At 41.8% G+C, this 14,693-nt stretch overlaps 1 protein-coding gene across 1 annotated transcript in view; it reads left to right on the top strand.

The window, feature by feature from the left end:
* qsox1 (quiescin Q6 sulfhydryl oxidase 1) overlaps nucleotides 1-14,451 on the top strand; it is a 37,233-nt gene extending 22,782 nt beyond the window's left edge. Inside the window, exons 8-12 of the mRNA XM_084723471.1 lie at nucleotides 558-680; nucleotides 2,993-3,131; nucleotides 4,506-4,682; nucleotides 11,589-11,750; nucleotides 12,513-14,451. Of these exons, the coding sequence (XP_084579597.1) occupies nucleotides 558-680; nucleotides 2,993-3,131; nucleotides 4,506-4,682; nucleotides 11,589-11,750; nucleotides 12,513-13,300 (1,389 nt within the window). The 3' untranslated portion in view covers nucleotides 13,301-14,451. The remainder of the gene's footprint in view (nucleotides 1-557; nucleotides 681-2,992; nucleotides 3,132-4,505; nucleotides 4,683-11,588; nucleotides 11,751-12,512) is intronic.
* Nucleotides 14,452-14,693: the final 242 nt, after the last annotated feature.

Below are 14,693 nucleotides of genomic sequence, written 5' to 3'. Positions count from 1 at the left end.
CGTGGATCATAAAGTAGGGCACGCTTTAGGGTGTGGTTACCATGCGATTGGCAAATCATTCTCAGTGAGTCTGTTCAGTGCAACACATGAGGTTCATGAAACTCAGATCAAACTGTAGAACGAGGTACTTTTGATCAAATATGGATCAGTATTGTGTTTCCACATTGCCTGTTGGTTTGCGACCAAGCAGACCGCCATTATTTCCTGAGGAGTGGACTGAGCCAAAAGTAAGCATCACCCAAGTTGTAGTACACCACCCATCAGCTCCATGCTCTCGTTGGTACCACACACGTTCTGGTTGCAAAATACAAAAAAAAGTCCACAAACCAGTGGGTGACCTCACAGTGCCTCTGTCCACTAATTATTCTCCTGTTTTTGGGAGAATTAGGTTGGAAATTTCTCGCTATTTGTATGATATGTGATAGACTGAACGACCAATGGTTTAAAAAAAAAGTTGCAGCCCTTTTTGCATCTCATCTGCTCCAAAATCAACAGTTTTGTGTCTTTCTTAAAGTTAACACCTGTTTCCTTTGTGCACTCTTGTTTCATGTCTGCAGTACTTTCCAGGACGCACAATTGTGATGAACCTTTTAAGGTCTGCAGACTTGTGGCTACAGCACGAGACTGCTGATGAGATTTCCTATGAGGCATTCAAAGAGATACTGGATAACTCTACACAGGTGAGTTGAGACAGCACCATAGAGGCAAATATACAATAAGATTTGACCTCATACATCAATATTGCAATTGACTTAATGAATTTGGGGGCTTCTTGTTTGTTCTTGACCGTCAATCCAACATTCAAATTATTCTTTGTTAACTTTTTGTGTGTCTTACATCTTTGGTATTCATTGGATTCAGAGGTGAGCTGCCCATTACATACTGCACTGAGGAAGTTCATGAATGCAAATTGATAAAAAGAACGGACTTTTGTGAGCGTAAACAGGCAGCCATCTATAAAGGGAAAGGAGGGGAGACCAGACAGATAAGCAGCTGCAGAGAGAACAGAGGGCAGGGCATCACAAAATGCTCCCAGACTGACGTGAGGACGTCTGTCTGGGAGTAGCCTTGTCGTTCCGCTGAGATACCAAGGTCACTTGTCAGTCTGGCCACTTAATCAGTTCAAAACCACCTCAGAGGCGTCAAAGTGATGCCTGTTCTGTCAAAGAAATATCAAAATTTGATCTTGAACATTTATATAAAAACATACAGTGTGAGTACATGAAAAGATATTTTAGAAATATCAAGACATTTCAATATGTACTCTGTCCTTGTCTCAGTGCCAGCACATGCAGCTGAGGATCTATGTGCTGTTGTCTTTGGAATGAAGCCTGCATGCCTCCGGTATACCGCCCCTCGCAAATTGAAAGAGTCACTTACTTACATCATTAGCTTTTAGCAGGCAAATCAATGGATCAATGAATCAATGGGAAGGTATGAATAGACTTCGCCTCAGAGGAAATGGACTTTGTACACACACATGCATACACTCACACCAAATCTTTACTATTGACATGTGAGTAACCCTGTCAATCACGCCAGCGATGGCAATGCAGTACGGCGAGCGAAACGACTTTATGTCAGAGAAAATATGTTATTGGATTCAACTGTGGCTCGTGGTTAGAGATCTGGATAGCTTCTGTTCATTAGCGGAGGGCCGAGCCATTAACCTGAGATTGACTTCTTATTGATCGAGAAAACTACGTGGAACAGCTTTCATTAAGTTGAACAGGTTGGGAGACGCTGTAGTGGCTCTACTTTTTTAAGAGTCGTTGGAATTTAGTCTTGTTTAGGATAAGGCTAATGTTTTTCTGCATTTTTCTTATCATCAACAAGTCCATGAAAAGTCCAAAACCATCAAGGTGTTAGTCTGTCTATCATTGCTTTCTAACTTCCTTATACTGTCTGTGGCACTGAAATCTAAGCACATTCAATACTGTTAAAGATTAATTAAGGAATCATATAATTTTTTTTTTTAAGTGAAAACCCCTCCTCAAACAACTGGGTGTTGTGTTTTTTCAGCAAAAGGTTTCACAGTGATTTCCACTCATGGATGTGGCGTGGATATGGATGTGGATAGTTCAGTGAATGAAATGGAAATGATTTGATTAAAAAACACACAAAAATTGAGCCAGCCATAACAGCACATGTTGAAATTTAGTTGGCAGAGAATTATAAAGAGTTAACTAAAAATAATAGATAAATGGTCAAAATAGATAGTTAATAAGGTTAGATAGTTAAAATGGTTGACTACATTGTGAAAATAATGAATTGCCTAATATTAATATAGAAAAAAGTTAACTAACAGATAAATAACATTAGTTGAAACAGATAGCTTAAAGCAACAGTAGTTTTAGTTCAAATACTTAACTAGCTAACAGATAGTAGTTGAAATAGATTGCTAAAAGAGCAGAAACTGTTTAAATAGGTAGGTAAAAGTCATGAATATATATCTTCAGTAGTTACCTAAAAGTAACAGGTGAACAGTTTAAATAGTGAGATAAAACTAACAGATAAACTGCTCAAATAGTTAGCAAAAACTAATGGATAAACTGTTGAAATAGTTACCTTAAAGTAATGAATGAACCGTTTCAGTGCTCAGCTAGAAGTAATAAGTAATGCTTGAAACCTCCAGCTTCTTCCCCTCGTAGTATGAATACAAACTTGACCAATTTAATCCAATTAGAAATTTAATTGCAGTTTTTCACGTTTGTCACATTAAAAGAACATGTCAGCACAACAGTGTGTTTTAATAGTTTTTGGTCAGCAGAGGAGACCTGTGACACAGGAATAATCTGTATCAGGCTTTAGTTGCACAGTTAAAACTTGGTAGTCGGATCAGTCCATTGTTGGTTTTGGTCTTTTCCTGGGATTTGTTGACAATGAGAAAAATATAGAATATCACCAGGTTAATCCTTTAAGCTTTTAATTTGTTTTTTTCTACCCATTTGTCTGTAATTGGTGTCTGTTTGTTTTTCTTCATCTCTCTCAGTCTCCAGACACAGCTTTGCCTGAAGGAGAGAGGTGGGTGGGCTGTCAGGGTTCACAACCCCACCTGAGACGTTACCCTTGTGGGGTGTGGACTCTCTTCCATGTTCTCACTGTCCAGGCTAAGAGCACTGGAGGCACAGGTACACACACACACACACACACACACACACACACACACACACACACACACACACACACACACTTCAATTGCTGTGAATGAGATGGGCCATTGAAAGTTCACAACGACAGGGGTGGACTGAGGATGAGGGCTTTTGTGAGGCTTTGTAAACAAATTAGCCCAGGAATGTTTGGCGGACTGCTTTTTTTTTCACACTGACCTGATTTAACATCACACAGAGAAAAGACTGGACACACACAGAAACACAAACATATATATATATATATATCATGATGACGTTTTGACCAGAATTCTTTGAGGGTTTTGTCCTGTGTTTTGTCATTTTGTCACAGCTAAAATTCAGCCTAATTGTGACTGTGTGAAAAGGGATTATGTTAGATTAGTGGAATGTGAGTGGTTAATAAAACAGGCAGATGACCGGAGGCTCCACTCCTGGCAGGGACGTTAATCTCCCCTCAACTCATATGCACACACGCACACACACACACGCACGCACGCACGCACGCACGCATGCACACAAACACAACCACACACAGAGGTTAATCCCGAGGTTTACGGACCATCATGTGACCTGCAGATGGACTGGCCAAAAGGGGTGTCCATCTGGCCCCCACAGACCACCAGCTTAATGTGTGGATACACACATGTACTGTACAGTGCTGACCATAACATAAACCTGCATTCAAGTACACACACTGTATGGATTATTTAAGGTGTGAACATTTTAGTAAAGGTGTGAGCACACATCTAATAAGAGCCCATCATTACTTTCATAAAGAGCTCATACACACACACACACACACACACACACACACACACTCGTAGACACACTCGTGCTGTCATTCCGGTTCATCTGAAGGTCCCGCTAAGCCGAGAACAAAAGCAAAAAGCTCCAGGAAAATATGTTTGTGGACTGTTGAAGTCCTGAGACAACAGCCCGGACACCATTCACACAGAGGGTTAACTACATTTAATCTCCAGATTGGGTTATCCCATTCACATAGATTATTCATCTCAATATGGGGTTAACCCAGCTCTCTGTGACTCCTGGCCCACATAACCGTGGGAATCCAGGAAGCTGTGGACCCACACTTCCATTAGCAAGCTTTCATTATAAACTATACATTACAATATATAGAGACAAACAGCTTTACAAGGGCAGGCAATTGTGCTTTACATAATGACTGATTTCTACAAGTTGAGAGGAGGTAATCTATGAGGTTTTGCATTTACTTGTCTAAACATCCTATTTAAAGCCACACAATTCAGAGAACAAAGTTGGTGTTTGAAGTGACCCGAGGAAGGAATTTTTGATGTTGTTTGAATTGTGACATACATACACAGCATTAATCGGCCTCTTGTCATTCCCCTCCAGATCCCCAGGAGGTGCTGAGCGCGATGAGAAGCTATGTCCGCAGCTTCTTCGGCTGCAGGCCGTGTGCCGAGCACTTTGAGAACATGGCGAGGGAGAGCATGATGGAGGTGAACACGATGTCGTCAGCCATCCTGTGGCTTTGGTCCAGACACAATCGAGTCAACAACAGACTGGCAGGTAGGAGTCTGTGTGATCATCTGTAGTGAGTTTACAGAATGTCTTTGATGCAAACTAGAGGTGATTCTCTTTTCTCTCATTTTTTTTGTTATTTGCTTGGGGTAAATCAGATCCTTCAGGTGTGATTGAATCATTCCAAAGTGGGTGTGGCTCAGTGAATGTGGGGCAATACAGGCTGTAGTGAGGAGCTGTTGGCCTCCATCCACGTCTCTCACCCACATTGTTATGCAGTGTTTCATTAAAAGTCAGAGGTCAGAATTTCCCAGTTGATATTTCCCACTTCTGACCTCCAAGTGTTCCAAAAGCAAGATGCCAAAAGTAAACAAAAAACATGGCTGACAGTGACAAATTTCTTTGGCAAGTGAACACACAGATGAACTCAGCAGCACAGCCTCCTTCCATAAATAAACGAAACAGGAAGAAATCTTAACCAGCTACCTAATAACACAGGTATTATTTCAGTATTATTTTTATTGAACACAGGAAAATTTAAACATAATGAACTTTATTTGTATAGCAACTCGTAATGCAAGAAATCCTGCCCAAAGTGATTTACAATAAAGGACTTACATGCACCAAGTGCTTTACATAAAAAGACATTGAATTAATAAAAATGGGGACAGAAAATAAGATGAAAAATTAAACCCACTAGTAAACACACAGATGAGAATAGATGTTGATGGTTTACTATTTAGAGGTGCATTTAGAGAGAACATTTAAGGGCCAAAGCAAGTATAAGACATAATAAAAGACATTAATAACAACAAACAGGCATTCAAGTGATCTCAACTAATATGAAGTTGTAACATTGTAAGTCCATGTTACACACCTTAGCGTGTTAAGCCATCCTTGTCCCTCCCGCTTTTTCCATCACATCCTTTCCACACTCTTTTCCGTGCGGATGCCTTGGGATCTTATGCAATACCTTCCTCAGTTTGGGAGGAAGGTTTTCAGTTCCGATTTCCTCTAATGGTCAGTTAGTCTTAATACGACTAAGAGGGTGAGGAGGGGAGGAGGAAGGATGGATCCTCAGATCAGACACCAGCTGTCACCCCGTCTTAGTCCTCCAAGTATCATCTGCTTCTGCCTCACCCATTTTCTCCTGACCCCCGTCTGCCACCTTCCATCATCCTAACACCCTTACTTTGAGTCTCTCCTGCACCCCACTGTCGCCTCACTATCACCTCATCAGTTATGAGCCATTTCTTATTCAGAACTCCTCTAGATGTATTTCCCCAAATCCTGTCCTTGCACCTTGTCCTCATAGGTCTGTGCCCCAAAATAAGTCATCCATTTAAACTCTATTATTAACTTGTACTAGTACTTTCCCTACATGTTTAGTGTCTCCTCTGGTCCTCAGTTCAAACTTCCCTGTCTTTCCTTGCTTTGTATATTAATGTGCAAAGTTTTCTCTCTTTTTTGACCATGCTGCATCAGCATATGACACTTCTGCACTCAGTCTCGAGAGCATTAAACAGCCTCTGAGCGTCCCTCCTCCCTTATCTGCGTTCATATGATTTTATTAGGCACAGGGCTGTCATTAACAGCCCACTTTGTTAAATCACTGTCTTTTGTTTGTGTTGACTGCCCCCTCTTCTATCTTGGGGACAGCTTGTGTCCTGAACAGCAGGGGCCAGAAGGACACCCGTCCCTGTGTGTGTCTGCTCCCCAGACACTTAAACACTATTCAACCCTCCACCTTCACCCATCCGTCTTTCCTCTCTTCCTCCATTCCTGTGGCAGTCTTTCTCTCTTTCCACTCACCGTCCCCTGGGACTCATATCCTCCGCTTGACAAGTAATAGCACAGCATCCTCGCAGGATGGGTCCCCCAGGAGCCAGCCCTCTTTGCCCACACACACACACAATTCCCAAGGTATTGTGTGACAGCAGGTGGCAAACACCATGACACAAGCCACACACACACTCCCCCCTTCCTAACACACACACACACACACAGAGCCTCTCCAAGCGTGGGTCAAGTTGTGGCGTGTGGCAGGGGGAGTTAGTCATGGTGGAGGGTGAGTCGGGGTCCACAGGGGATAAGTCGGGTGAATCAGAAGGAGAGAGAGGGGAGGAGTGGAGGGTTTGGCTGGTGTTTGTAGCAATGAGTGGCGGCGTCTCCCTGAGGAGAGCACACTCCATCCCTCCATCCACTCAGCCCCTCCTCTCCCCTTTGCCTAAAGTGGAGCTCTTTAGCAGGCCTCCCCGCCCCTCCTTTCAGGAGCAGCCATGCATGAAAGAGCAGCTATTTGTAAAGCGGCCGAACAATTAATTTAGCTGGCAACAAAGAGGCCCCAGGGCCCTCCTCGGCCTCCTCGCAGCAGCAGAATTAAGACCGGTGGCAGCTCAGTCCTGTTGCTGCTTGTCAACAGGCTGAGACTGATTCACATTTCTGCAGACAAAACAGCTGCTGCAGCAGCCTGGCTGCCTGCAGGGCAGTGTGTTCACATGCAGAGCTGCTCACAGGGTTTGTGTTTAACAGTACCTTAGTTTTCAGTAGAGATGTTCTGATACCCTTCTTTCCTTCCCTGTACCAAGTTCAGATACCTGAACTTCATGTTACAGCTAGTGTCAAGTGCTGATCCAATACCAGTGTGTGAAAAACTATATTTTGTACAGCTGAAATAACCCTGTATGATGTGATATGATTTCTATCATTGTTGTAATTCCTCCCTCAGCTTTCACCCTCCTAGTTTTCAGTACTGATAAACCTAAAACGTATTTTTGTGCAAGATATTCTTGAAGATGAAACAACTGACCAATTAATTAAAACTATAATATTTAATTTGTGGAATTAAAATGTTGAAAATTGTTATATATTTTGCTGAGTTGTATACTTGCACTATCCCACTATCCCAAATACTTAATTTATTCAGGGAACAGTGTGTTTCCTACTAGCCACTAGTTGCTATAACTTCCAGGAAAGCGCTGGACATGTCAAAGTGAAAAAGGAAATTGGCAAATGTAAATAACCGTAAAGTGACTAAAACTTCAATATTACCTCGTCCATAAACATGATTTGTACCTGAGTCAATGCAGATAGATGTTGGTGGTGGTTGTTTAACAATGAAGCAGCTGTTTAATTACTCTTGCCAAACTCCTTAGACTCCTTTTGCATCATTGTTCGCTTCATTCAAACTTTACAGAAACTAAATAAAACTCACCAAAAATGTCTCAGTTTGTCTTTCCGCTGTCCCAGCAATCACCAACTCTGATTTGAGTTTGAGTTGATTGATTTGGTCAAAATGGATCCTTAATCCACAGCATAAAGTAGTGTGGAGCATGCAGCGCAGGTTATGCTGGACAGTGGCTGCAGGCTGGCTGCAACAGAGGGCAACTATTTCAATCAAGAGCCCGGGCATGCGGATAAGAAATGAGGCACCATAATCTACATTGTGATTTGGTCCGTTAGGTGCCAGTCGTATGGGAACTGACGCCATATTGGCACCACATTTCAGTTCCCAACACTAGCTAGGACTTGGAATAAGTTACCTTTGCAAATGAAAGGAGTGTTTGTTTGTTTGTTTGTTTTGAGAGTTGTCATGATACCACAATTATGAAACTTTGATAGAATACTAGTATAGGAAAAATATACTCAATACGTCTTTCGCTACCACAGCAAAAACAGAAAACAGTCCCAGACACATAAAATAGTATAACCTGCACACAGTACTGGTACAGAGGGTGTGTTCCAGACACATTTGAGTCAGCATCAATAAAAAAAATTGAATTTCAATACCCAACCCAAGTGTTAGATCTGTCATACAATAAACAGAATTCCTGGTTTAGGTGTTTTCATGATTATTTAAATGAGCATCTGATGTCTGACATCAGCCACGCTACCCGGCAGCCATGATGGCTCAGTTTGCAGTGCTGAGGAAGCTAGTTTGATGTGCTGAACAATACATATTTATACCTGATGAATATGTATGCACGGCAGTGATGACATCTCTGTGACAGGCCATTGTGGCAATCTCAATATGGCTGGTATGGCTAAAGTCACCCTGGCCGCAAATGTGGCAAGCTGATTAGAATAAGGAAAGAGATCTGAGGCATCTGGGGGGGGGGGTGTGCATATGTGTGTGCTCTCTCTCACCTGCTGAAATGTGTAAAAGCCCCCACACACACCCGCAGGCTGCAGCCCATCCAGGACATTGTAAAATTGATGTATCCTTTATGTAAAGTACTGTATGCAGAGTACATACACACGTGCATATGACTGAGATTAATCTTGAGCAGCGGAGAGGCAGAGGAGGAGGGAGCCGGGACGGAGGTGGTGGAGGATGTAAATTGACAGTGCTGTAAAGTGACAGACCTGCTGCTGCTCTGCTTTTTTTACTCTTTTCTCACACACACACACACACACACACACACACACACACACACACACACACACACACACACACACAGAGACACACACACAATGGCCTGTTGGTGACAACAAGCAATTTATTACTAGATGCTGCCCTGTGTGTGTACATGCAAAGTGTGTCTATTGTGTACAAGCCTGTGTGTGTGTGTGTGTGTGTGTGTGTGTGTGTGTGTGTGTGTGTGTGTGTGTGTGTGTGTGTGTATATGCCCATTCCTCAGCAGCTGTACGTTTTTAGGAATATTAAGGATTAAGTTTGTAACGTTTAGGAGGATCTATTAGCAGAAATTGAATATAATATTCATAAGTTTGTTTTTTTGTTAGTGTATAATCACCTGAAAATAAGAATTGTATTTTCGTTACCTGAGAATGAGCCCTTTATATCCTGATAGACCACCACGGAGTCCGTCATGTCTCTGCAGGAGCCCAGAACAGACAAACTAATCACTGGCTTTAGATCCGGCCTTTTGCATGTTGCAGGAATTTCACGGTCACTGTAGTGTCTCTTACATACTTGACAGGCGAGTTGGTTGCTATCTGCTATTTTAACGCTAGATGCCACTAATTCATACACTGGTCCTTTAATGATTAATCATTAAAAGATGATTCGCCATTACGAATTTAGCCATTTAAAAATATACTAACTGATAATGTATGTTTTGTATAGGGCCCAACAGTTACTGGATTTTATGGTATAATGCCGATATTAGGGAGCAAAAGGACTTCCAATGCCGATATAATGGTTGATTTTTCAACAGAATATATTATATATACGTAAAAACACATTTTTTGGTCTGATCTCTCAAAAGTGGTTAACACTTGTAACAGAGTTACAACAAGAAAATGAATAAGATTTGTCTGTTTGTATAGATGTAGCATTTTATGAGAAACCACAATAAAATTCCAGACGATTAGTTATTATAGTTATTATTATTATTTCAAATTTTAATTATTATTAAAACTACTATACCGTGTTTTGAAAAATTCATAGTAAATATTGTCCAGCATCAACCAAAGTTAGCAGGCAGCATGGATATGTTTTGCATCAATGAAACCACTGACATCACAAATGACAGGATGCCTTTTGAAACTGTTGAGAGATTTTCAATATAAAACATAGTGAAATTGTTTCAGTGTGTGTATCAGTGCTTTTTGAACGTTTTAAGCACAGTTTAACAAAAGTGCTGTAATACTGATAACCATGATATATTCTACTATAATCATGCTATATTTTCAGACAGTTTCATCTCTAATGCAGTGTTGTGAGTGTGTGAGTGACGAGGGGCGTCGGTGGGCCGCGGCTACATGAAAGAAAACATGTTAAAGGAGAAACTTTCTAATTCATTAGAGGAGCAGCAGCGTCCCTCTGAGGTTTCTGTTGCTCTCGTGTTCAATTTGGAAATTGGACTCTGCTTTCAAAGGGGTGTGAAGGGACAAGACAGGTGCTGAGGTCTGCTCCCTGAAAACAGGGAGTGTGTGTGTGCGTGTGTGTACGTGTGTATGTATGTGTGGGGAAGCTGTCCACTTTGGCCACATCTATTATCTCACCACCCCTCCCACTGGGACATCCCTGAAGCCCATTGATCATTGTTAGACCCTGTCATAGACTCACACACACACACACACACACACACACACACATACACGCACAAATATCAATCCCTAGATTACATGCACACAAACACAGACAGATGATTTACATATACACACTTAAAACACATACATACATATATGCATATAGGCACTTAGTTTTTACGAGCACTGTGACAAGATCAAATGGGTTCAACACAGATTGCATCCAGTCCTCAAAGCACTTTATATCCTCAAGTCGATGCACCAACAGGGAGAATAAAAGAAACAACAATGGATGAAGCAGCTGACTGGGCGCTTTATGACGTATGATTCCTGTTTGTGGCAATGAATCTGGATCCATGCAACATTTCCTGACCTTGTATATCATCTCATTTAAGTTAGCTGAGAGAAAGGTGTACAAGTGAAATAAATAGCTCTATTTAGTAAAGGAATTACTTTTAAAAAAGTATTAACAGCCAGTATACTGAAGTGTTGCAAGTAAAAGTGCAGAACAGCCTCTCTAGGACTATTATAAACTGTTTACAGGTAAAATCATAATTATCTGTAAGTAGCATTTTAATGTCATTGCAAGTAGTGGACCTGCTACAGTATACAGTGCATGAAGCAATGTAATGTTAAGTAATGTATCATATTATCTAAGTTATTCATATGATTGAAGTTATGACACAGTTTATGTAATTGCAATTTAGTAAGTAGTACACCTTTTTAAAGCAAAAAGCAGATTGACAGAAAAAAGGGATGACCCAGTAATACACACGAGTATGTTTAATGTTTAATTCTGTGGCTCTCACAATTCAGGATTTTTAATTTTCAACCACCAGCTTATGGTCACAATGCATCCTTCTTTCTCCCCTGTATTGCTGTGAGCTTGATCTTCTTGCAGTGATTAAGTAATCTCTGTTGTGCAATACAGTAACCTTACTCCTGTGTTTATCTCTGCAGGTGCTTTGAGTGAAGACCCCAACTTCCCAAAGATCCAGTGGCCCTCACCAGAAATGTGTCCCGTCTGCCATACTGTGAAGGAAAACGGGGATCACAGGTGGAACAATGAGCAGGTTCTCCTTTTCCTCATGTCCTACTTCTCATCCAGCCGCATCCTGACAGGTATATATACTTTTGTTTATTTTTCTGAAGTGCTTGTATCTCCAACTCCACCAGTGTCTTTCCTGTTTCACTGAGCAACTTTCTTCACATGCAGATAATGATTCAGTTCAAAACTTCTTCATTGTGTCCTGTAGTTGTGTCTCTCAGTATGTGTAAGCTTTCAGAAAATGTGCAGAAGTACGGATGAAACTGACATCGAAGGCTCTGTCCGTATCCATCCAGGTTTAGCATAAAGGAGCCTTTCTTTTGTGTTTGTTGTGTGTTTTAAAAGGTCGAATTAACCAAAATCACGCAACAAAACTAAATAACTGATCAAGGCAGCAGTAAACCAGCGACTCCTGTATTCTGCGAGGTAAAATGAGTCTGGTTGAGCGAGCAGTATTTGGTTTATGTAACCGTGGTTTCCCATAAGAAAAGACTTTCTGACAGCAAGGTGATTGATGGATTTTTTTTTTAAGGTCCCTAAAATAAGTTTTGCTGCTAACCCTGTGCAGCTTCCATGGGACTCCTCTCTGCTGCTTCCAACTGTGGAACGTGTCAGCCATAATATGCTGACTATCAATAAATTTGTCATCCAACCGCACCTCAAATAATCCAAACTATCCCTTTAATTCCATGCTGCAATGTTCTTAATTTGGGTTTGCCATATTCTAGAAAACAAAGGAAGAGTTTCTGAGCTGGATTTAAGTTTACATATAAACTAAGGGTGATAAGTTGATTCAATATAATGGACCTGTGTCTTTCTTTTCCTCGCCCTCTCAGACTACCTGGAAGATGAAAGCCAGGTCCTGGAAAAACAGCAAGAAAAACGTGTGCAACAACAGCAAGCTTTAGAGGCTCAGAAACGTGTGGAGAGGAAAGCCAGGGAAGCCTTGGACTCCATGACACATCCTCTACCATCACAACCCACTGCACAAGAAGAGGAGGAAGAGGAGGAGGAGGAAGAGGGAGCACAGGATGAAGCCATGGCAGAAGAAGGGGAGGAAGGTGGGGAAGCAGCAGCAGCAGCTGCAGCAGCAGAACCCAAACCAGACATGGAGGTGAGTCGAGGCAGGCGGCAGGCCCATGGGAGACCGAGCATCGTGGGGATGAGGATGCGAGACATGCAGGAGGACATCGTGGATCTTGACTCGTTTGTCAACCAGCACTACAAGGCCAAGGCGCTGCGGTTGGCGGCCTCCAGCCGGGTCAAACAACGCACCCTGCAGAGGAAAGAGGAGCAGGAGCCCGGGCCTGTGTTCGGGCTCGGCATGGAGCTGGACACGGGGCTCGGGATGGTGGGCTTGCAGCCGATAGATGCAGACTTTGAGCTGGATGCTGCGCAGCAGAGGAAGCGGCTGAAGCGAGAACTGACAGGCCAGTACTTTTCTGAGGAGGCTGAGTTGAGCCACAGGGGACGCTGGATGTCCGTGCTGAGCATCGGATTCTCCAAAGTGGACATCAGCCTGTGTGTCATTCTGTATTTCCTGTCCTCCATGTGTCTCCTGGCCATGTACCTTTTCTTCAAAAACCGCCTCCGGCTACGGCGAGTTAAAGTAGCGCTGCCATGAACCAAAGTGCATCTAATTTTCACCTGAATCAGTAATGATTAATGCCCATTAGGTCCATGTAGGCTGAGGCTGGGTTAGTGTAAGGGGATGTGTCCAGATTAGTGTGGTCCACTTAACTGTTACCTACAGCCGCTGTAGGCGACAGCGTGTTTCACCCTGGATGGTTGTGGATGAGTTGTGTCTAACTGCAGAGGAGGAGAAGGGAAAATATGTAATTACCTTCAAAATTTTGAAAATCGAGTCAGTTATTGACTTTACACTTAATCCAGTCTCCAGAGCTTTTCAGGCAGCACCTCGACTGTGGAAAATCAGTGCATATAGATGTTTATTTCCATAAGAGAGTTTCTGTTTGGGGTTTGTGCGTTTAAATTAAAGATAATAAATCATGCCTTTGATTCTGTTTGACCACTTATGAAGGATGAAATTAACCCCCTTTTTTTGTATGAAGTACCTGCGACAATTTTTTTTCAGAGCGATTTTTGTTGCTTTACTGACATTTGTAAGTCATTTGTGATTTTTTTCGCAATGTCGCAAAGGGGTGAAGAGCTCCTACACTATATCCCTGTGTATTCTGACCAAATAAATTTAATTTTGTAATAATTTTTTATATATTTACACAGAGAAAATATTTAAATCATTTGAACTAAATACTCAAATAGGTGATTCTTGATTTTTTTTTCAGCGAGAGGTTTGTGTTTATCATTTATAATCAGATGGTAAAGAAACGCCCAAGTCCCTGAATGCTGAGTGGGTTTTCCCAGTTTGAGGGTCTGATGACAGCTGCGTCATATTATTGAATACTGTGAGCGGACCAGCAGGTCCACACTAACTTTCACCAGAGAAGAGCTGATCAGCCTTTTGTTCTTCAGCTCCTCTGAGGTGGCTTACTGTACGTTACGCTGAGCGTTATGTCACATCTTTTGAATATTACATCACACTGCTGAGTCCACATAACAGCTCCTCTGGTTGTTTGTGAAGTGTTGTGGAGCAACGCATATGTTCACACTGGACGAGGTTTTAGAATAAGCAGGATTTTGTTTTTGGCTCGAGTCCACGATGTAAAGCTTTGGCTGGTCATCTCAAAAACACTGTGTTTTTCTGTTTGCTTCTTTTGCTTCTGTCCGAATCAATAAAATTATTTTTGATAAGGACTTGCCGCTTTTTCATTTCTCTGATCCGTGAGTGAAGCCTTTAATTTGTTGAGGTATAGGTCCAGTTTAACACCTATCAGTCACACTTTTTATCATATATGCACAAAAAATGCTTTAGTTTTCTGCTCCCATTTTTCATGAGTTTAAGTAAAAGATCAAAGACTCTTTTTTTAGACAGACATTTATTAGACAGTGAACTGTTTCTATTTCACATGTACATGTAGACGCCATATTGGTCTTTG

Source organism: Lutjanus erythropterus, chromosome 7 (assembly GCF_056507025.1).
Source record: "Lutjanus erythropterus isolate fLutEry1 chromosome 7, fLutEry1.hap2, whole genome shotgun sequence".
NCBI classification, from domain to species: Eukaryota; Metazoa; Chordata; class Actinopteri; order Lutjaniformes; family Lutjanidae; genus Lutjanus; species Lutjanus erythropterus.
The sequence above is the reverse complement of the archived record's forward strand: the minus strand, read 5'-3'. Positions and strand labels throughout refer to the sequence as shown.